Source organism: Odocoileus virginianus, chromosome 14, assembly GCF_023699985.2.
Source record: "Odocoileus virginianus isolate 20LAN1187 ecotype Illinois chromosome 14, Ovbor_1.2, whole genome shotgun sequence".
NCBI lineage: Eukaryota > Metazoa > Chordata > Mammalia > Artiodactyla > Cervidae > Odocoileus > Odocoileus virginianus.
Genome location: NC_069687.1, coordinates 54,029,960 through 54,052,258, shown reverse-complemented (window position 1 = coordinate 54,052,258; position 22,299 = coordinate 54,029,960). Strand labels below are relative to the sequence as shown.

The 22,299-nt window shown below is 34.8% G+C and overlaps 1 protein-coding gene across 6 annotated transcripts in view; it reads left to right on the top strand.

The window, feature by feature from the left end:
- The window catches only part of ADAMTS6 (ADAM metallopeptidase with thrombospondin type 1 motif 6), a 288,202-nt gene that overhangs the window by 133,894 nt on the left and 132,009 nt on the right, over positions 1-22,299 (top strand). For all 6 annotated transcript variants that reach the window (XR_011491254.1, XM_070476750.1, XM_070476751.1 and 3 more), the window contains exons 10-11: positions 6,438-6,584; positions 15,487-15,628. Coding sequence is in view for 5 of the 6 variants with exons in the window: in XM_070476750.1 (XP_070332851.1) it covers positions 6,438-6,584; positions 15,487-15,628 (289 nt within the window). In the remaining variant the exon portion in view is untranslated. The remainder of the gene's footprint in view (positions 1-6,437; positions 6,585-15,486; positions 15,629-22,299) is intronic.

Sequence of the window (22,299 nt, the reverse complement as noted above, 5' to 3'; positions counted from 1 at the left end):
AACCCAAAATCCCACATGGGCAGCACAGTATGGCCTCAGATAAATGCCACACAAGTAGTGAGTTTATATCAAAACTGAGAAACAATGAGTTTGAGAAATCTAATACTTCTATGTGTGCTATGTTGCTTCAGTCATGTCCAACTCTTTGCAACCCTATGGACTGTAGCCAGGCTCCTCTGTCCTTGGGATTCTCCAGGCAAGAAAATACTTGAGTAGGTTGCCATTTCCTTCTCCAGGGGATCTTCCCAACCCAGGGATTAAACCTGAGTCTCTTGTCTCCTGCATTGGCAGACAGGTTCTTTACCACTAGGGCCACCTGGGAAGCCCAATACTTTTATGACAAGTAATAAGTAAACCTGCTGTTTGTCCAGGGGGGTGTAACCTCATTTCTCAAAGTTATTCTGAGGAATGTCCTGGGGCCTGGGTTAAAAGCAAGCCTTGCAGACTTACCATACTCAGCAAAATGTGGAAAACCACAAAAGCATCTCTCCCATTTCTCTCTCTCTACCTATATGTGTCTTTATCTCTCTCTGTCAAACAAATGAGAATCATTACCTAATCTGAAGTATTTTATTAAACACATAAAACCAACCATGATAATGTTCTCTTCCTATCACTATTCTTTCAGTGGAGTGGGCACCAGGTTCACCAACTCTCCTTTGTTCTTCTTTTTTTTTTTTTAAATTATTATTTACCTCAGGAGCAGTGAGCTGAGTTTATTTTATATCTACCTATCTATCTTTCCTTAGGTCTTGACACATCATCATTATAAGTCCCAGCAAGAACCCTTCTTGTTTAAATATGTGTTGTGCTTAGCTACTCAGTTGTATCCAACTCTTTGCAACCCCATGGACTGTAGCCTACCAGGCTCCTCTGTCCATGGGGATTCTAGGCAGGAATACTGAAGTGGGTTGCCATGCCCTCCTCCAGGGGATCTTCCCAATCCAGGGATTGAACCCACGTCTCTCACATTGCAGATGGATTCTTGACCATCTGAGCCACGAAGGAAGCCCAAGAATACTGGAATGAGTCGCCTATCCTTTCTCCAGGGGAACTTCCCAACCCAGGAATTGAACTGGGGTCTCCTGCATTGCAGGCAGATTCTTTACCAGCTGAGCTACCAGGGAAGCCCTGTTTTAATATATGTAAATGCATATTTCTATAGTCCCGTTTTCACTCCCATTTCTTCCCTCTTTCCTTTAATAAATTTGATACCTATATCTGGGCTCCCCAGGTGGCACTAGTGGTAAAGAACACCTCCCAGTGCAGGAAGCATAAAGGATGAGGGTTGGATCCCTGGGAAGATACCCTGGAGAATGGAATGGCAACCCACTCCAGTATCCTTGCCTGGAGAATCACCATGGACACTTGGTAGACTACAGTCCATGGGATCACAAAGAGTCAGACATGAATGAAGTGACTTAGCATATTTGAAATCCTATGTATCCTTGCAAAATATTATAGATTGTTTTATATATGTCTTTGTTTTTTGACTTTTTAAGTTTGAAATGTTTTCAAAGTTATGAAGAAAATGATATAGTAGAAAGAGTTCCCATATGTCCTTGAGTCATATTTTTTTAATTGTTAATATTTTGCAGCATTTCTTTCTCTTTTTGTATATGTATGTGTATTTTTTTCTGTACTATTTGAAAATAAGTTGAAGACATGTCCTCTATCGCTAAATATTTCAGTATCTTTCCTAAGAAGAAAAAACAATCTCTTATATAACCACAGTATGATTATCAAGTTACTCTAACATTGATACACTATTATTATCTGATATGTATTTCATATTCAAATTTCCTCAATTGTCTCAGCAGTGTCTTTTTTAACTTTTCCCTCCTCCAATCACGTTTCTGTTGCATTTGCTCATGTCTCTTCAGTCTAACTCTCTGGAACAGTTCCTTGACCTTGCTTTGTTATTTGATAATATGTATGTAATTTTTGTTTGTATGATATACTGCTATAGACCTTGTTCCTTTTCTCAATTTTTCAGTGTTTCTAAGACCCACCTATATTTATGTATAGACGTCTATCTTGTTTGTTATTTCCAACTTCTGCCTAGTTTTCCATAGTATGCACCTGCCAAAGTTTACTTATCTATTCCCCAGTGACAAACACCTATATTGTCTTCAACTCCTTGCTATCGTAAATAATTCTGTCACTGACATCCTCATACATGTTCCTTTGAGGAATATTTCTGGAATACCTCTCCAAGAATAGAATTGCTGGGTCATAATGTTTTTTCTATTTAATCAAAGTACTGCTGAATTGCCCTATGGAACAGCTGCCTGACCACACTTTAACTGTTGTATACAAAGATCTCAGTTTCTCTATACCACTGCCAATATTTAGTCCTAGGTAACGTTCTCATTTTTGCTAATATGATGGTTTAAAGTTTGCTCTCATTTATTTTCTCTAATCACTAGTGAGTTTCATTTCTTTTGCCAAGCGCCTCACTGATAGAGTTTCCTCAGGAAGGAACTTTTCTGTAATACACACACCGCAGTCGTGCACATACACACACACACACACACTCCAGCCTAGTCAATGTACTAGAGGGATATTTTGAAGCTGACCTCATGAATGGCAGTTGTAAAGTCCCATTTCACTTTGTGTCGCTGTCAGTAAACCAGTTGATATTAGTCATATCATTTCTCAGATTTCTTACATTTTAAATATAATTTGTAAAAGTATACATTCTCCTAGACAACTGAAACCAAGATCCTTAAGACAGCTGTCTGCACCTGACCCTTAAACTATGAATATTGTGTAGAAATAGAATTTAAGATTTACTTTTTCAGATACTTGAATTCATCAATTTTCAAATCTTTTACCTTATTTACTTCTGAATTTTTATTTATTTTTTTTTGAATTTTTAAAAACTATATATCCTATTGATTATTTTTCAGTTGGTGTCCAAAATTTGTTATGTCTAACTAATTGCAAAAGATAGAATTTCTAGAGTAATGCAAAAATTACTATGTAAAAAGTAAAAATCTCCTTAAATATACCTGATTGAATCTAAATGCCATAGCTATTTGATAACTATCATTATGCATTTTAAAAATACACTAATAGGTTCTTCTGGTTTTTGTTTCTTATTTTTACAATGTTGTGTTGGTTTCTATCATATAGCTATAGTTATAGTTATACATACATCCCCTCCCTCCATCGCATCCCTCCAGGTCATCACGGAGCACAGGACCGGGCTCCCTGTGCTACACAACAACTTCTCACCAGCTGTCCATCTTACGCCTGATAGTGCATACATGCTGATGCCACTTTCTCCATCCCTCTCACACTCCCTGTCCCGACTGTGTCCGCAAGTCCATTCTCTACATCTGTGTCTCCATTCCTTCCCTGCAAGTAGGTTCAAAAGTGCCATTTTCTAGGCATTAATATACTATATATGTTTTTCTCTTTCTGACTTACTTTATTTAACAGGCTCTAGGTTCATCCACTTCACTAGAACTTACTCATTCTTTTTTATGGCTAAGAAATAGTCTATTGTGTATGTGAACCACAGCTTCTTTATCCATTTGGTTCTTCTTTTATAGTCAGATTTACATCTTTTTTTCCCCTTCTTTAGCTCAGTGTTTCTGCTGCTCCTTTCCCTCCGAGAATATCATTCCTAATGCATATTTTAATATTTCTTAATATTTTTTAAAAACATGTTTTTATGTTTAAAAGTATTTCAATTATGTAAAATATCTACAACAAAAAATTTAAGTTACAAGTACATTTTAAAAATTTCCTGTGATCATAAAAAATCTTTTTCCTAGATTATATGTTCATTGCATTACAATTATTAACAATTGATTAGAAGAATATATGCATATTATGAATTTTAATAAATAGTTAAATATAAAAGTAAAGTTTATGTTAGAAAATATATCTTTACTAGACTTGATTTTAGCCAAAAGACCAAGAAGCAATAGAAGATCTATCTTTAAATGTATAGATTCAATTATTGTATTTACCTCTGTACTGTTAGAATAAGACAGGATTTCAGCACCAATTCAGTTTCTTTGTTTTTTTTCTATAGATGTGAATGTTGAGAAAATTGGATCACATAAGTAGTTGAGATGGAGAGATTTTATTATAGAAATATCACTCAATTCTTTAAACTTCTTTTGAATCATTTGTTAAAACATAACCTTGGGGATCTATCAAAATTTTTAACAACCCATCAGCTGTTAACTTGATTATATCATCCTATAAACTTGATGAAACCAAGAAACTACATATGTTAATCACTGAAATCACTCTTCTTCTTAGTGCTGACACTGTTTCTAATTGTCTCTTTCCTTGACACCCATGTTTTTATACCCTGAGGCAATGAATACAAAATTATGGATGAGTGAAAGGTAAATTTTTCTGTTGTAAGGTGGGAGAAATATGATTTCAAAAGAAACTTTACTTTCTTTTTTTTTTTTTTCCATTTATTTTTATTAGTTGGAGGCTAATTACTTTACATCATTACAGTAGTTTTTGTTATACATTGAAATGAATTAGCCATGTATTTACATGTATTCCCCATCCCAGTCCCCCCTCCCATCTCCCTCTCCACCCGATCCCTCTGGGTCTTCCCAGTGCACCAGGCCCGAGCACTTGTCTCATGTACCCAACCTGGGCTGGTTATCTGTTTCACCCTAGATAATATACATGGAAACTTTACTTTCATAGAAAAGAGTAAATAAGAAATTATGGAATCTTTGAAAAATGATTTTCTTAAGCCATTTCTATGCCTGCATACACCTATCTTAACATAAGTCAGGGATTTGTATGAGACTGCTGCTAAACAGAAATGATATTTTTAAAGCTGTCATTATTCCAAAAAAATCACAGTAGCATCAACCTTTGTGAGAAATATAGACTTAAGTTTATTTAATTATAAATTTACAGTAGGGAACTTTTTAATGTAAATCTATAGCTGTAAATTTATATATGTTTTGACAAAATGTATATCTAATTCAACAAACAGTGTACTCCATCATTATGTTCCTGGAAGAGGTTGACTTGAGTGTGTTGATGTCAAACCCAAGACTAGGTATTGATATTCTTGGAAGGTTATTTGGTGGTTTCATTTAGGGCTCTCATATAATTCTCTTCTTTTGCTTATGTTAGTCCCTACACCTGAATAATTAGTTCCTCCTCCCTCTCCCCACCATATCTGTCTTAGTGATAGCTCTTTTATATTATATTTGTGAATTCACCTTCCCATACATGTCTCAAATCCAATCCCTCTTCTCTATCCCGTGCCCTCATTCAGATCTACATCATTTCTCAACTGGTTATCATCTTTTATCTGTGCTCCCTGGCTCTATTCTCTTTCCACTCCATTGTCTCCACCACAGAATTACTATAATAATTTTTCTAAAATTTGGATCAATTCCATATTATCCTGCTTAGAAATCTTCAGTTGCTCTTACTGACAAATCTTTAAAGTCTGTGCACTTCCAAAAGTGTTGATACTTTCTTACATTTATTAGCTTGAGACTATCTGTTCTCAATTACTTTTCCAAATTTTTCTCCAGCAACTATTCTTATCTGTTTTTTACTTGTGTCACACAAATTACTTATTTCCTTGAACAGATATAATGGTGCACTTACTAGAATGTCACAGTGGACAGAACCAGGATATTTTTTAGTGATTTTACCTGAACTTCTGGCTACTTGTGATGAAAGACTTAAATTTATTCATATGCAGTGATCCTTTACAGAAAAATTTTATGATTTATCATTGAGATATGTTTTTAGATCACATTGATAGCACTCAGCATGGCTATTGGACACAGGAAAAAATAACAAAGAAAAGCTTTAAAAAACCAGAGAGGCCATGTTAAAGCAAAGACTATATTCATAATCCTTAAATGTATCAAGATTTTTCAAAAGGTGATTTGAAAGCACATACACACACAAACATAAATTACATAATGCATTGAATTCTCCTTTATACATATTAATGAGAAGAGTTTTTTATGTTTGGCCTATAATGTAGAAGTCTATGGATCATAACTATCTTTTCATAATTCCATTTTGGATTCAGCATTGTGAAGTAGCTTGAACTCTAGAGAGCAGGTTTTAGATAGGTTCTACTAACAATTTCAACACTTAGTAACTATGATTTTTATGGGTCAATTATATATCCCCTGTTTGTTCAAGGAGAGACTGTATCATATGAGATAACATTTGAGAGTATATTATAAATTTAAACAGATTTAGAAGCACATTATATCATTGAATTATTCCTTAATCTCTTTACACTAATCCTATATTTCCTTAGAGAATCTAGTCTATCTTGATAGAAGCCATATGTTGATAGGGCTAATAAATGATCCAATAAGGAAATAAAACATATTGAGGGTTTGTTTTATTTATTTTTTTCTTATTTTTTCTTTTATGTTTCTTATGTTTCTTCCTCGTCAAAACAGTTTTGGTATGAACCATGATGGAATTGGAAATTCTTGTGGGACAAAAGGTCATGAAGCAGCAAAACTTATGGCAGCTCACATTACTGCAAATACCAATCCCTTTTCCTGGTCTGCCTGCAGTCGAGACTATATCACCAGCTTTCTAGAGTAAGTAGTCTCTGGAGAGTGATGATGAATTGCTCCAGAAGTAAGCCATTGATGGAAGCCTCATACGTAGCGCTTCAAACTTTGCATAATGAGTAACTTTTATAGGTCCCAGTGATAATTCAGACTGTTCCCCCAAATACTTTAACATATCATTGTGGCGAATTTTTGATTTTTTATTCGTACTCAAATAGAACACAGACTAAATTAGGGGGACACAAACAGATTAAAGAACTGGAGTAAGACTGTAAAAGGGGTTGATGATGTGAGTTAGAAATGTTAAATAAATGGGAAGGAATGTCAGAAAGAATTTAGATTTACATAATTTAGTAATGCATAAGCCAAGCCTTAATTCAGTGATTAGATATTTCATTTTGTTGGTTAAAAAAATAACTGAGTTCTGTCGAAATGCCAAAGTATCTAATAGTAACAAACAACAACAACAAAAAACCAAACACCCAGGAAATGAAAATAAGAAAGTGAAAATTTGTCTTTGAAAATATATTAAATTGACTCCTTTTTCTCCAGTTTGAGAACTTCTTTGCTGGTCCTTTAACGTATATTCTAAGTGTCCGGTTATTTAAATTTGAAGACTATAAATTAGCTCAGGTGTAACTATGTTTAGGAAAGCAGATGTTTTTCCATATTTCACCTGCATAGAACTTTAATAAGATTAGCCTTTGGAAATTGTTAGACTTAGGGCTCACTCTCTAACAGTGTGACCTTGGTCATGTTTGTTACTTAAACTTTCTAATATTCAGTGACTTCATTTGTTGAATAAATTTAGGTAATGATACATATATCGTCAAGTTGTCATGTAAATAATTATGTATAACACTATAATGAGTATATTTATAATATAATATAATATACTAAGTTATATTTATAGTTTATATAAGTATATAAAACACTTAATAGACATTCATTATGTGGTATATTAAATAATATCAAGGTTTTAAGCACTGTTGTTCTATCATTACCTTCAACTGTTTTCTGCCATTTTTTTCTGAGGAGGAGAGATTAAGTATTCTGAAAAAGCTGGTCATACACAAAGTACAGGAGAGCAACAGAAATCCTTTTTAAAACCTATCTTTGTTTAAAGTTCACTTTAACATGATTATAGTGTAACGTTTTAGAAATTGAGAGGGAGACCTGGGTTTGATCCCTGGGCCGGGAAGATCACCTAGGGAAGGGAATGGCTATCTACTCCAGTATTCTTGCCTGGAAAATTCCATGGACAGAGGAGCCTGGCAAGCTATAGTCCATGGGTTGCAAAGAGTTGGATACAACTGAGCAACCAACATTTTCTGTCTAACACTATGTAGGGTAACATTACTTATTAAGATTTTGGTTCATATCTGCTAAGAACCAAATTATATTCTTAAAACTTATAATCGCATATTTTTAAAAGCCCCAGACAAGAGATTTTATTAATAAATTACTGAGAGAAATGCTTTGCTCAATCAAAGATCAAAAGACAAGTGTTTAAAATGGGCTCTTTTGAATTAATGTGATAATGAAATTGAAAGAATTGGAAGTATTTTTAGAAGGTAGCTCTTCTGAATAGCTATACTATAACCTAACAATTTTTAATCTTTGTAATAGATAAATTATAATACTTGCCTTGTGCCAAAACTGGGTGAAGGACCACAGAAAATTTGACATCTTTTTGTAGTTTTTTAATACAAAGCACTAGCAATATCATTTTCTGAGATGTTTTAACAAGATCATATAACCTAAATTTTAAGCACTGTTAAAGATCTACTCTCCCCAGAAATCAAGCCAGATCTGGAATTTCTCCCTTGACTTGGCTCATGTTTTTATAATGGAATCTTAGTGTCTATATCCAGAAAGACAAACTATATGAATGCTCAGTATTCCTGTGCATTTTTGAAGACTTTCCTCTGCTTGTTATTTTTTTTTTTCTTCCCCAAGTACATCATTTCTCTCTCCTCTGTCTTGTTTCTGTTGTACAGCCCATTTGCTAGGAATATCTCTTTATACTAAATACAAGGACTGGTTTTGATCTCTTGCCAGACCCTGTGTAGTTAAAACTGTGTTAAGGCTGTTAAAACTTTCCAAAAGGGAATCCCTAAATTGCTGATAAAATACAGTTAAGAAATCACTACTGGTTTGGTGAGAGATGTAAAATTATTACTAGTTGCAATAAATCATTCCACTGAATTAATTGAAAGAATTAATCCAAAAAGCATTATGTAAGCCTTATTGCCTCTTTGCATTTTCTATGTGTAAGCATAATTAGTGTTGACAGGGTTCTAGTGAGTTTATTATCCTGTATTTTATAAGAATATTTCTGTTGCATCTTCACGGGAATGCTCACAAAGTTAAAGCCATTAGTAAAAGATAGATGTGAAAGACAATGGGTAGGAATTTGGGGAGAAGTTGGCATCTTTTCCCCCTCTCTTTAATAGTAAACTAAACAACTCTGATTGTAATCTGACCAAGCAATAAAGGTTTTTTAAACACAAGGCCCTTTAAAAATGTCAGTTCACTGGAGCACAAAGATATAATAGTAACTTTCTTGAACTTCTTTGTTCCTCTTTATTAAAGCAGGGGACTTAATTGCTTTAACAGCTTTGTGTGATATTTATAAAAATCCAGTGATATTTTGATTAGGGATTGAGGTTACATTTATGTTTTATAGTTGGCTCAAAAAGACTCATAACATTTTATTTTAGTTTCTCTTCTCAAGAAAAAGAAATCTTGAAAGATGAATTGTTTAGGAACTGCAGCCCTGCCAACAGAATGCATACTTTTCTCTACTTAGTGACTATATAGGCCAAAGATGATGGTGGATTTTAACAATAAGCTTTCTATGATTTATAGAGATTCACTATTCACTATGTTAAGCAATTCCATGGGCTTTAAATGCCAATAGAGTAAAAAAGTCTCTCGTGTCATTCTGAAACACTAGGTGCTATTGATCAATCAGGAGGTGGTGTTTACCAACTCCCAATATTTTTTTTCAGATTTCTTAAACTCGGTGATTCAATAAGTGGTTCATGAATCGCCCAGAAGCCGTCCTGATTAAATAATAAAGAACCCATTACCGTTAAAATGGACGTGTTATGCCAGCTTCTGATGTTTTCGACGACGGCTTTGCAGGTAGTGTCCTTCCTATCTGCCTGCGGGACTTATTTATTTATTTATTCATTTATTTATTTATTTAGAAACTAGAGAAGATGAACCTGGTATTATGGCTCACATTCATTGATGTCTATGGGCTAATTTACCAGGCAGTAGAAGGCAGCCAGAAGTAATTGAGGCCAGTTTTTCATATATTTTCCACCACTTAGTGGTAGTACAGAGTAATTTCATGTAGTCTTCAAAAATCCTGGGGCCTCTGTGAATCAACTCTTGCTCTATTTAAATTAAAGTCTGTTATATTGTTTGAACTGTCAGAGATCCGTAGCAAAATTTCCTACAGTTCCAAATTAAATATTTTCACAGAAAGGATGGAAGCTGAAAAAAAGAGAAGCAATATTATGGTTGAAGATGAACTAGAAAGAAAGGTAGAGCTGCAAGAGAAGTGATATAAGATAAACAGGACAAGTAAGGCACTTAACAATTCTTCTAGAGCAATTACTTTTGAAGGTCACTATCAATAGTCTATTAGACAGAAACAACTTTTATAGATGGGACCTCTTTTTTATGTGGAGCCAAAAAAGAGCTTAGCAAAACAAATTTCTCCTCCTTCCATATTATCTGACATTTTTGGGGGACTTCACTCTAACCCATAAATATCTTTGATAAGTCATAATTACATATGGAGAAAAAGAGCATAACTTAGTAAACATGATTAGCATAGTGTTTGCATAATGGAAGCCTCTAGTTCAGTTGTGTTCAAGTATCCCAGGCCTATAGAGGGCAAGAGATAAAGGTCTGACTTAGAGTAATTCATTTTAAAGGTAATGTATTGTTAGTTTTCTGAAGATTGGTAGAGCAATTTATGAAAATGTAGTAGGTAAGACACTTGACTTGCCATAGATGAGACACCTAATTCATTTTTGCTTAATTTATGTATGTTAGCACAACTTTATAGAAAAAAGTAGATGTTATATTATCTGTTAACTTTTTGTTGTTGTTGTTAAGAAACTGTTCAGATATAATCAGGGTTATATAGAAAGAATTATTTCTTAGATTGACCCACTGTTACAGGCTGAAGATCTGTACTTTATAGTGTAATTGTTTAACTGAAAAATAAATCTAAAATTGCAGTTATGTTTTCATGTGTTCTGGAAACAAAGCCAAGACACCATATTTTACATAAGAATCTGTACATTTTAATTGAAGACACAAATCTGGCTCATGTTCCTATTTTCAAGGCTAATTTTTGAACTCTGTAAATAAGACTTCTCTAAATTAGAAGTAGAATACGTAAAATATGACTTTGCTATCATTCTGTAAGGATTTCTGGAAATGTAAATATACTTTGATTTACTGAGAGTTTCATAATCAAGGGAAAAGCATGTTCTCAAACTAATACACATTTTTTGCCTTGTCTTAGAAGCATAAACAAGAGTGGAGGGTATTAGTTCAATAATTACCTATATTGCTGTAAATATTAACCAGGATTAGACTTTTAGTTGTGAAATATGTGCTGCTAGGGAACTAATCATAGTTCTGCTTTTATGGAGTATACAGTTTTGCTCAGGACAAGTATATCTTGTCCCGAGCAATAGTAAGTTGTAATAACATCTTATCGGTGGAATGTACAATGTTCTCCATTCCATTTATTAATGAGTGAGGTTTATGTTTTCTGAGTGAAAAAATTCACCTATGACTCTAGGGCACAAGCTCACTATGTTTAAAAGTGACATTTTATGAGAAAATTCAAGAAAATTTATATATAATATTACCACTATTAATTTTAAAATAGCATAAATAGCATTAGGCTCAGTATCATAATTATATGATTATATTGATTAATTGGAACCTTAGATTAGTAAAAATTACTCATAGCTTCTTTTTGTTAAAAGGAAACAACTATAAAATATATGTAATTAACTCATATCTAATATTTTTAAGAAAATCATTTATACCAGAAGACAGTACAAAATGATTTATATCAGCATAATTTGCAATTTCTAGAAATTAGAAATAATTTAAACACTTGTTAATAGAAGTGACATAGTCTTAAATGGAATATCAAAGGACAATATAAATGAAGAGCTTACAGTTGCACACCTCAACATGGATGTGTCTCACATTCATAGCATTGAGTAGAAGGATAAAGTCATAAAAGAAAACCTACAAAATGACTCATTTTATGTAGAATCCAAGAGCTGTCAGATTAATAAATTGAGAGATGAATAATTACTGAGAAAACCAAAGAGATTATTATTTTAAAAATCAGGCAAAAATAGTTATTTTAAAAATCATTAATTGCATCTTCTTCTCTATAGATTCATATTTTATACCTTTTATTTATTTGGAGAATGAAAATGTAATATGTGGACATTAGAAATTTGAATTACACAGAAAAAATCATTAATTCCTTGGGAGACAAAGAGAGTTGTGATTGAGCACTTAAATTTTCTAAGGGGAACAAAACCAAAGAAAACACATCTTAGAGTTAAATGTACATCTCTCGGGTTTATGTCCTCTATCTTCTTTCTATACCTATATCTGTGATATTTCATAATGGCAGTTGATGGCACAGAGGCATGAAAATATCCAGAATTATTATCTTCTAAGGGCTTCCCTGGTGGCTCGGGGCTAAAGAATTTGCCTGCCCAATGCAAGAGATGCGGGCACAATCCCTGCGAAAGATCCCTGGAAGAAGGAAATGGCAACCCACTCTAGTATTCTTGCCTGTGAAATCCAATGGACAGAGCAGTCTGGCAGGCTGCAGGGTCTCTTAAGGGTCAGACACAGCTTGAGCCACTAAAGAGTTAATTAATACTTACTGTTTATAGGTTTAACTTACTTGAAAATAACCAAAAAGTAACAGACAGATTTTAGTAACATCATGCAAAAACTGTTTTTGTAGCTTAACCCTCAGTTAAGAATTGAAGTATGAAGACTATCTTACCCCTCAAATACTTCAGTCAAGGTTTTACTGTATGTAATATTTATCATTACTAGAAGGAAAATATGTAGGTACATTTTCTACCCAAAATGTAGAAACAGTTTAAATCAACCTTGCAGATATCACACACTTACTCTCCTAGAGCCAATACTAGTAGGTAAAACACTTGACTTGCAAGCATTGATATTTTGTACAACTATAGCCAAATCCATTTTAAAAGGTTTTTGTTGATGCTGTATACCTAAATACATGTTTATTATTTAAAGATCTGTTATTTTTTTCACTTGTATTTCATGTGGTGTTTCTTCTACAAAAAAATATATATTGGGAAGAGAATGACATGTCTAGATAACTAACTAGACCACATCAATACAAAGCAATTGAAATACAAATCACTTTTGGGATAGACTTTCTCAGAAAGATTTTCCCACAGGGGACCACAGTACATGGCATTCTTCATTGTCTGGAGGCTCCTGCAATAATCATCTGATTTGGTAGTTTTTAAAGAATGTCAAGCAGTATTGAAAGTGAAAAGAAAAAGTGAAAGTCACTTAGTTGTGTCTGACTCTTTGTGACACCATGGACTGTACTGGAATTCTCCAGCTCAGAATACTGGAGTAGCTAGCCTTTCCCTTCTCCAGGGGATCTTTCCAACCCAGGGATCGAGCTGGGGTCTCCTGAAGGTGGATTCTTTACCAACTGAGCTACTGGGAAAGCCCACCAACCATGATTTGTAGACCATTAATACCTGGGAACAAGAACTTTAAAGGAAGTAATTATTGTTGTTTCTTCCTAGGTTGAACCAGTTCTGTTAGCTATCAGGAAAGAATTTTTTCCAAGTTTTATTTTTTTCCTCAGGTTATCCTGTTTGTAAACTTTTGGGGGGTCCACATACTTCTTCCTCTTAAGTTTTTGGGTTAATTTTAGGTACTAAAAATAATCATGTGTACTAATTTTTAATGGATTTTGAGTTGGTGCCAACTCAAATTAAGTGAATATATCTTATACTTTCTTTGTTATGCTATTGGCAAATATTTAATATCTGTAGGATCCTGTACTTAAGTATGTCAGTGTTTAAAATTTTTCCATTAATTTTATAGAACTTAGCTTGATATTTTATTTTTATTACATATTTAGCTCCTTTCAGAGAGACTTTTATAATTTGGCTGTAGATAGAGATGAAATTTATAATTTAGGAAGAAAATTAGGAAATAAAACTACTAATGGAATTATCTAATAAATTCTTCTTTTGTTATACTTTCACACTGACCTCTTTATCACTAACCTTAGTATAAATTTCGAATTTACTAGTAGAATTTTATTTGGCTAAAATTTGCATACCTATGTGAAGCTATTTTATATAATAAAAAGAGCTTACTAGTTTTAAAATTCATCTGGAAATGGTCTTTCTTAGTATATGTCAATTTCTAAAAGCATTGTGAACAGAAAATAAAAAACATTCTGTCATGAAATATGGATAGCTGGGTGAAAAAATTTCTCTATTAGCTAGACACCCAGAGCAGTGACAAATGAAATGATTATAATAGCCAATAATAACATCCATCTATTCAGTACTACATTTATTATTCCACCTAAATGTCATTATTGTTTAAAAATTAATCAAAAAAGAAAACAAAATTAAAAAATTAATCAAGAGGCATAAATTAAAGAAAAAGGGGTTTTTGAATCTATCACCTTATGAATAGCATGGCTCAGTTTTTGAAAGGTATTTATTTGCTTCTATGCAAATATATATTAGTATATAATATTTACTTTCGCATTACAAGAATGATAAACTTTGAAGTGAATATGAAATTTATTTTTATGCTTGTTTTTTTCTTGCTTACCTATAAATGAAAATTTGTACTGTCCTAAATAATAGTTGAGGAACTTCTACTTGTGAAATTATTTTCCTTTGGCAAAGTGGATGGAAAAGATTTGGAAAAAAAAACACAAGTGCTGGCACAATTGACAGGAATGTTGGAAAAAAGTTTTAAATGTTGGCATAGGAATTCTTTAAAAATTCTAACTTACTCACATGTGAAATGAAAGTAAAAAAGCATCTGTCCTATTTTATGCACACTGACTAAATAAAAAGAACAATTATATTTAGCAAAGTATAAAGCTCCTTAAACTAAGATATTCTGTCTGACTTTTGGCGATCTTTATGTTATTTGTTCCACTGAATTAAATATTATGTTTGAATGAAGCATACTTTGAAAAGCAGAAATTATAGAGAGGAGAACATTCTCTTTTCCAATTCTGATGGTCCTAGATGAAATATGAAATTTTTGAGAGACTAAACACTTTTAATGTACTTGAGAAGAGAATTTGGATCTTGGCCTCATCTGTCATTCAGCCCACTTGTTATTGAAATATTTCAAGAACCTTTGGACATGTGTTACCACACCATCTATTTGTTCTACCCGAGGTGGAAGTTAGGTTAGGTTAGGTCTTTAAGGATCACAACCAGTTTTTTTCCCATATTTTGTCTTTGATTCCACTACCAGATATGGTTATGTTTTCATTGAAAACAAACAAGAAGCTTAGAGCAGTATGAAATTGTTTTGATTCCTCCAGAAATTAGTTTAAATCAGTGTTTAAAGGCCAACCTGACATTTTAAAATTATTTTGTAAGATGCTTTTATTGTGTCTTAGTTCTGGAAAAAACTATTGGAGCTCTTATTCAAGTTTTAGTAAAGTTATTCTATTTTGCCATGATTATATATTGATAGAATATATTGTTTTTCATGCATCAATTATTAAAGTAAAGAACTCAATACATGGTTTCATGACTGAGATTGAAATAGTCCAAAGTGTACCTAATCTCCTTTGATCCTTTATGTTGAACAGTTCAGGCCGTGGTACTTGCCTTGATAATGAGCCTCCCAAGCGTGACTTTCTTTATCCAGCTGTGGCTCCAGGTCAGGTGTATGATGCCGATGAACAATGCCGTTTCCAGTATGGAGCAACATCTCGCCAATGTAAATATGGGGTAAGAAGTCCTAATCCTTCTGTTTAGTCATTTATGTTTTTTTTTAATGACACAATTGCTAAGATGGAATTTTGATGAATGTGATTTCTCTGGTATCAGTATTAACACAAGTATGGCCTTTGACATTGCTCCTTTTCTGAAATCATTTGTATAATATTTATTCTAAATGTTTGAATAATCCTTTAATTAAATAAATTTCAAATGTCTTGGGAGGGATGCAGATAGAATTTAAAAATTTTCCATTGTATTTCTTTTTTAAGTTCTGAGTTTATAATGCCAACTTTTGTCTTTAAAATGTTATGATTTTGAAACCTCCCCCACTTCCCACCTTTTCTGGTACTGTAATAACTGGGTTAAGGGCATTTTCACTTTGACTCAGAGTTTTCAACTTATACTTTTAGTATTGAGTCATTGCAAGTTGCCCACATTCTGACATAGTAACTGAGTGGGGAAAAAATGACATTAGGCTAAATAGAGAAACAAGAAAAATTGCTATCGGAAAATAATGGAGGTATCATGGTTTACTCTTCTCGTCTGTCTAAAAAAGTTTAAGGATCCACCACAGAAGATATTAAAAAATAATTCTTTTTAAATTTTCGTAGAGAAAGATTTCAGTGTCTAATATAGGGAGACGTTCATAGTAGATACACAATGTAAACATATTGAATGAATGTATAGGATTTTTAAATGATGAATTGTATGTCAAAAAATTTTGAAAGTAACTTTAAAGGCTTTCTCCCAATTTTTTGTAAACAGTGTGTTTAAAATCCCTTTTAAGAAAATAATAACGATAAAAGGTAGTTAAGACTAAATGATACACACTTAGTACTCTACCAGTTATTCTTCTTGGGTGCAGTACAAAGGAAAGTGATTTTTTAAATATTCTTTGAGTGACAAGTAGACTATTATTCCTAGGAGGCTTTGGCAGCACATTTTGTGCATTAGATTTAAAGATTGTGTGCAACTATCTAAAGATATAGAGCCTTAAGTAAAGCTTTGTCTCTCTATAAAGAATCTTTACTTCTATTCTTGTTTCTGTATGGTTTTAGTTACTTTTTTCCCTTGGTTGCTTTTTCCCTCAGAAAAAGCCAAACTTTAATCACAATCTTTGTATATGCTTGTAGCTTCAGCTCAGTTCAGTTCAGTCGCTCAGTCATGTCCGACTCTTTGCGACCCCATGAATCGCAGCACACCAGGCCTCCCTGTCCATCACAAGCTCCCAGAGTTTACTCAAACTCATGCCCATCGAGTCGGTGATGCCATCCAGCCATCTCATCCTCTGTCGTCCCCTTCTCCTCCTGCCCCCATCCCTCCCAGCATTAGGGTCTTTTACAATGAGTCAACTCTTCGCATGAGGTGGCCAAAGTATTGGGGTTTCAGCTTCAGGATGAGCTGAAGTACTCCAGCTGAAGTACTGGAGTTTTAGCTTCAACATCAGTCCTTCCAATGAACACCCAGGACTGATCTCCTTCAGGATGGACTGGTTGGATCTCCTTGCAGTTCAAGGGACTCTGCAGAGTCTTCTCCAACACCACAGTTCAAAAGCATCAGTTCTTTGACAGTCAGCTTTCTTCACGGTCCAACTCTCAGATCCATACATGACTACTGGAAAAACCATAGCCTTGACTAGACGGGCCATTGTTGGCAAAGTAATGTCTCTGCTTTTTAATATGCTTTCTAGGTTGCTCATAACTTTTCTTCAAAGGAGTAAGCTTTTTAATTTCATGGCTGCAGTCACCATTTGCAGTGACTGTTTCCCCATCTATTTGCCATGAAGTGATGGGACCAGATGCCATGATCTTCATTTTCTGAATGTTGAGCTTTAAGCCAACTTTTTCACTCTCTTCTTTCACTTTCACCAAGAGGCTTTTTAGATCCTCTTCACTTTCTGCCATAAGGGTGGTGTCATCTGCATATCTGATGTTGTTGATACTTCTCCTGGCAATCTTGATTCCATCTTGTGCTTCATCCAGCCCAGCGTTTCTCATGATGTACTCTACATATAGGTTAAATAAGCAGGGTGACAATATATAGCCTTGTATATTGTCACAGATATAGCATCATCAACAGATGCAGCATCATCTTTTAGTATTTGCAATAGCTCAACTGGAATTCCATCACCTCCACTAGCTTTGTTTGTAGTGATGCTTCCTAAGGCCCACTTGACTTCACATTCCAGGATGTCTGGCTCTACGTGAGTGATCACACCATCGTGATTATCTGGGTCATGAAGATCTTTTTTGTACAGTTCTTCTGTGTATTCTTGCCACCTCTTCTTAATATCTTCTGCTTCTGTTAGGTCCATACCATGTCTGTCCTTTATTGAGCCCATCTTAACATTAAATGTTCCCTTGGTATCTCTAATTTTCTTTTTTCTTTTTTTTTTCTAATTTTCTTGAAGAGATCTCTAGTCTTTCCCATTCTGTTGTTTCCTCTATTTCTTTGCACTGATCACTGAGGAAGGCTTTCTTATCTCTCCTTGCTATTCTTTGGAACCCTGCATTCAAATGGGAATATCTTCCCTTTTCTCCTTTGCTTTTTACTTCTCTTCTTTTCACAGCTATTTGTAAGGGCTCCTCAGACAGCCATTTTGCTTTCTTGCATTTCTTTTTCTTAGGGATGGTCTTGATCCCTGTCTCCCGTACTATGTCCTGACCTCCGTCCATAGTTCATCAGGCACTCTATCAGATCTAGTCCCTTAAATCTATTTCTCACTTCTATTGTATAATCATAAGGGATTTGATTTAGGTCATACCTGAATGGCCTAGTGGTTTTCCCCACTTTCTTCAATTTCAGTCTGAATTAGGCAATAAGGAGTTCATGATCTGAGCCACAGTCAGCTCCCGGTCTTGTTTTTGCTGACTGTATAGAGCTTCTCCATCTTTGGCTGCAGAGAATATAATCAACCTGATTTTGGTATTGACCATCTGGTGATGTCCACATATAGAGTCTTCTCTTGTGTTGTTGGAAGAGGGTGTTAGCTATGACCAGTGCATTCTCTTGACTGAACTCTATTAGCCTTTGCCCTGCTTCTTTCTGTACTCCAAAGCCAAATTTGCCTGTTACTCCAGGTATTTATTGACTTCCTACTTCCACATTCCAGTCTCCTATAATGAAAAGGACATCTTTTTTGGATGTAAGTTCTAGAAGGTCTTGTAGGTCTTCATAGAACCATTCAAGTTCAGCTACTTTAGCAGTACTGGTGAGGGCATAGACTTGGATTACTGTGATATTGAATAGTTTGCAAACTTGGAAACGAACAGAGATCATTCTGTCGTTTTTGAGATTGCATCCAAGTATTGCAAATTCACACTCTTTTGTTGACCATGATGGCTAATCCATTCCTTCTAAGGGATTCTTGCCCACAGTAGTAGATATAATGGTCATCTGAGTTAAATTTACTCATTCCAGTCGATTTTAATTCGCTGATTCCTAGAATGTTGATGTTCACTCTTGCCATCTCCTGTTTGACTACTTCCAATTTGCCTTGATTCATGGAACTGACAGTCCAGGTTCCTAAGCAGTATTGCTCTTTACAGCATCAGACCTTGCTTCCATCACAAGTCACATCTACAACTGGGTGTTGTTTTTGCTTTGGCTCTGTCTCTTCATTCTTTCTGGAGTTATTTCTCCACTGATCTACAGTACCATATTGGGCACCTACAGGCCCGGAGAGTTCATATTTCAGTGTCCTATCTTTTGCCTTTTCATACTGTTCATGGGGTTCTCAAGGCAAGAATACTGAAGTGGTTTGCCATTCCTTTCTCCAGTGGACCACATTTTGTCAGAACTCTCCACCATGACCCTACATGACAAGGCTCATAGTTTCATCGAGTTAGACAAGGCTGTGGTCCATGTGATTAGATTTGTTAGTTTTCTGTGATTGTGATTTTCAGTTTCTCTGCCCTCTGATGGAGAAGGATAAGAGGTTTATGGAAGCTTCCTAATGGGAGAGACTGACTGAGGGGGAAACTGGGTCTTGTTCTCATGGGTGGGTACATGCTTAGTAAATCTTTATCCAATTTTCTGTTGATGGGTGGAGCTGAGTCAAGAGAAAGGATAGCCTCTTCAATAAAAGACTCTGGAAAAACTGGACAACCACATTCATAAGAATAAAACTGGACTGTTAGTTTACACCATATTGCAAAAATTAACTCAAAGTGGACTAAAGACTGAAATGTAAGACTGGAAACTATAAAACTCCTAGAAGAAAATATAGGAGAAAAGCTTCTTGATCTTGGTCTTGGCAGTGGTTTCTTGATATGAAAAGCAGGCAACAAAAGTAACTATAGATGAGTGGGATTACATCAAAATAGAAAGCTCCACACAGCAAATCAGTCAACAAAATGAAAAGCCAGTTTATGGAATTTGCAGAAATTATTTGCAAACCATATATCTGATGAAGGGATAATGTCCATAGTATATAAGAAACTCTTACAGTTTTAGCAAAAAAAGCAAATAATCCAATTTAAAAATGGACAAAGGAACTTAATAGACATTTCTCAAAAGAAGACATACAAATGAACCATTATATGAAAAGGTATAAACCTCACTAATCATCAGGAAAATACAAATCGAAACAGCAATGAGATAACACCTTACACCTGTTAGGATGGTTATTATTTAAAAACTGATAATTAGTGTTGACAAAAATGTGTAAAAAAGAGAATTCTTACACACAGTTGGTGAAAATGTAAATTTGTGCAGCCACCATGGAAAACAATATGGAACTTTCTTAAAAAATTAAAAATAAAACTGCCATGTGATCTAGGAATCCTACCCCTGGGTATATATCCAGAGGTACTGAAATCAGGATCTTCAAGATGGTATGTACTGTCATATTTATTGCAACATTATTCAAAATAGCTCAGACGTGGAAGCAACATAAATGTTCATTGACCACCAAGAGATTTTACTCAGCCACTTTTTACAGTGAACATCAGCTAACTTGTTCTTGAAGACTTCAAAAAGCTAACGAGTCTGACAAGCATACTTTTCATTTACCTTTCACATGGTAGACGTTCAATACCTATTTCCCTATCCTCTGTGAGTATCTATGTCATCCATGATGCCATCCTATATAACTAGTATGCTAGTAGTGCTTTAGGAGAATCTGAGCCGTCTGTACTTTGGGGGGTATGTTAACATACTCTAAGGGTCACATTTTGACTAAATTTCATCCTTCGATCTCAGCTCACATGCAGTTTCTCTGCAGGCTGGCCTTCAGTCTGATCCATCTATATGAAAAGTCTTCTCCCAGTTACTTACATTTATGCTCCCAGTTAAAGCATAAAGGAAATTATGCTTTTTATTTTCTTCACAGCACTTACTAGTCCATATTCATTTTACTTATTTGATTACTTGTTAGCTAGTTAAATGTGATCTTCTAAGTAAGGCCTGCCCTACCGACCTTATCTGAAACTGCACACAGACACACACACATACACAAACACACTTCATGTAATTTTTTCTGAGTTTTTTTTCTTCCTTATTATTTGTTACTGATACTTTCTAACATACTGTATATTTTGTTCATTTCGTTGCTGCCTGCCTATTTGCTCATGGCTGTTTATAAAGTGAATTACACAGTGTCTGCCTTATAATAGGAGCTCGGAAAATATTTGGTGGATAAATGTGTGACAGTATGGAATGAAGCAGGGCAAAGGCTAATAGAGTTTTGCCAAGAGAACGCACTGGTCATGGCAAACACCGTCTTCCAACAACAAAGAGAAGACTCTACACATGGACATCACCAGATGGTCAACACCAAAATCAGATTGATTATATTCTTTGCAGCCAAAGTTGGAGAAGCTCTATACAGTCAGCAAAAACAAGACCAGGAGCTGACTGTGGCCCAAATCATGAACTCCTTATTGCCAAATTCAGACTGAAATTGAAGAAAGTGGGGAAAACCACTAGGCCATTCAGGTATGACCTAAATCAAATCCCTTATGATTATACAGTGGAAGTGAGAAATAGATTTAAGGGACTAGATCTGATAGACAAGAGAGCCTGATGAACTATGGACAGAGGTTCGTGACATTGTAAAGGAGACAGGGATCAAGACCATCCCCATGGAAAAGAAATGCAAAAAGGCAAAATGGTTGTCTGAGGAGGACTTACAAATAGCTGTGAAAAGAAGAGAAGTGAAAAGCAAAGGAGAAATGGAAAGATATTCCCATTTGAATGCAGAGTTCCAAAGAATAGCAAGGAGAGATAAGAAAGCCTTCCTCAGTGATCAGTGCAAAGAAATAGAGGAAAACAATAGAATGGGAAAGACTAGAGATCTCTTCAAGAAAATTAGAGATACCAAGGGAACATTGCATGCAAAGATGGGCTTAATAAAGGACAGAAATGGTAGGCACCTAACAGAAGCAGAAGATATTAAGAAGAGGTGGCAAGAATACACAGAAGAACTGACAAAAGATCTTCACGACCCAGATGATCGCGATGGTGTGATCACTCATGTAGAGCCAGACCTCCTGGAATGTGAAGTCAAGTGGGCCTTAGAAAGCATCACTACGAACAAAGCTAGTGGAGGTGATGGAATACAATTGAGCTACTTCAAATCCTTAAAGATGAGGCTGTGAAAGTGCTGCACTCAATATGCCAGCAAATTTGGAACACTCAGCACTGGCCTCAGGACTGAAAAAGGTCAGTTTTCATTCCAA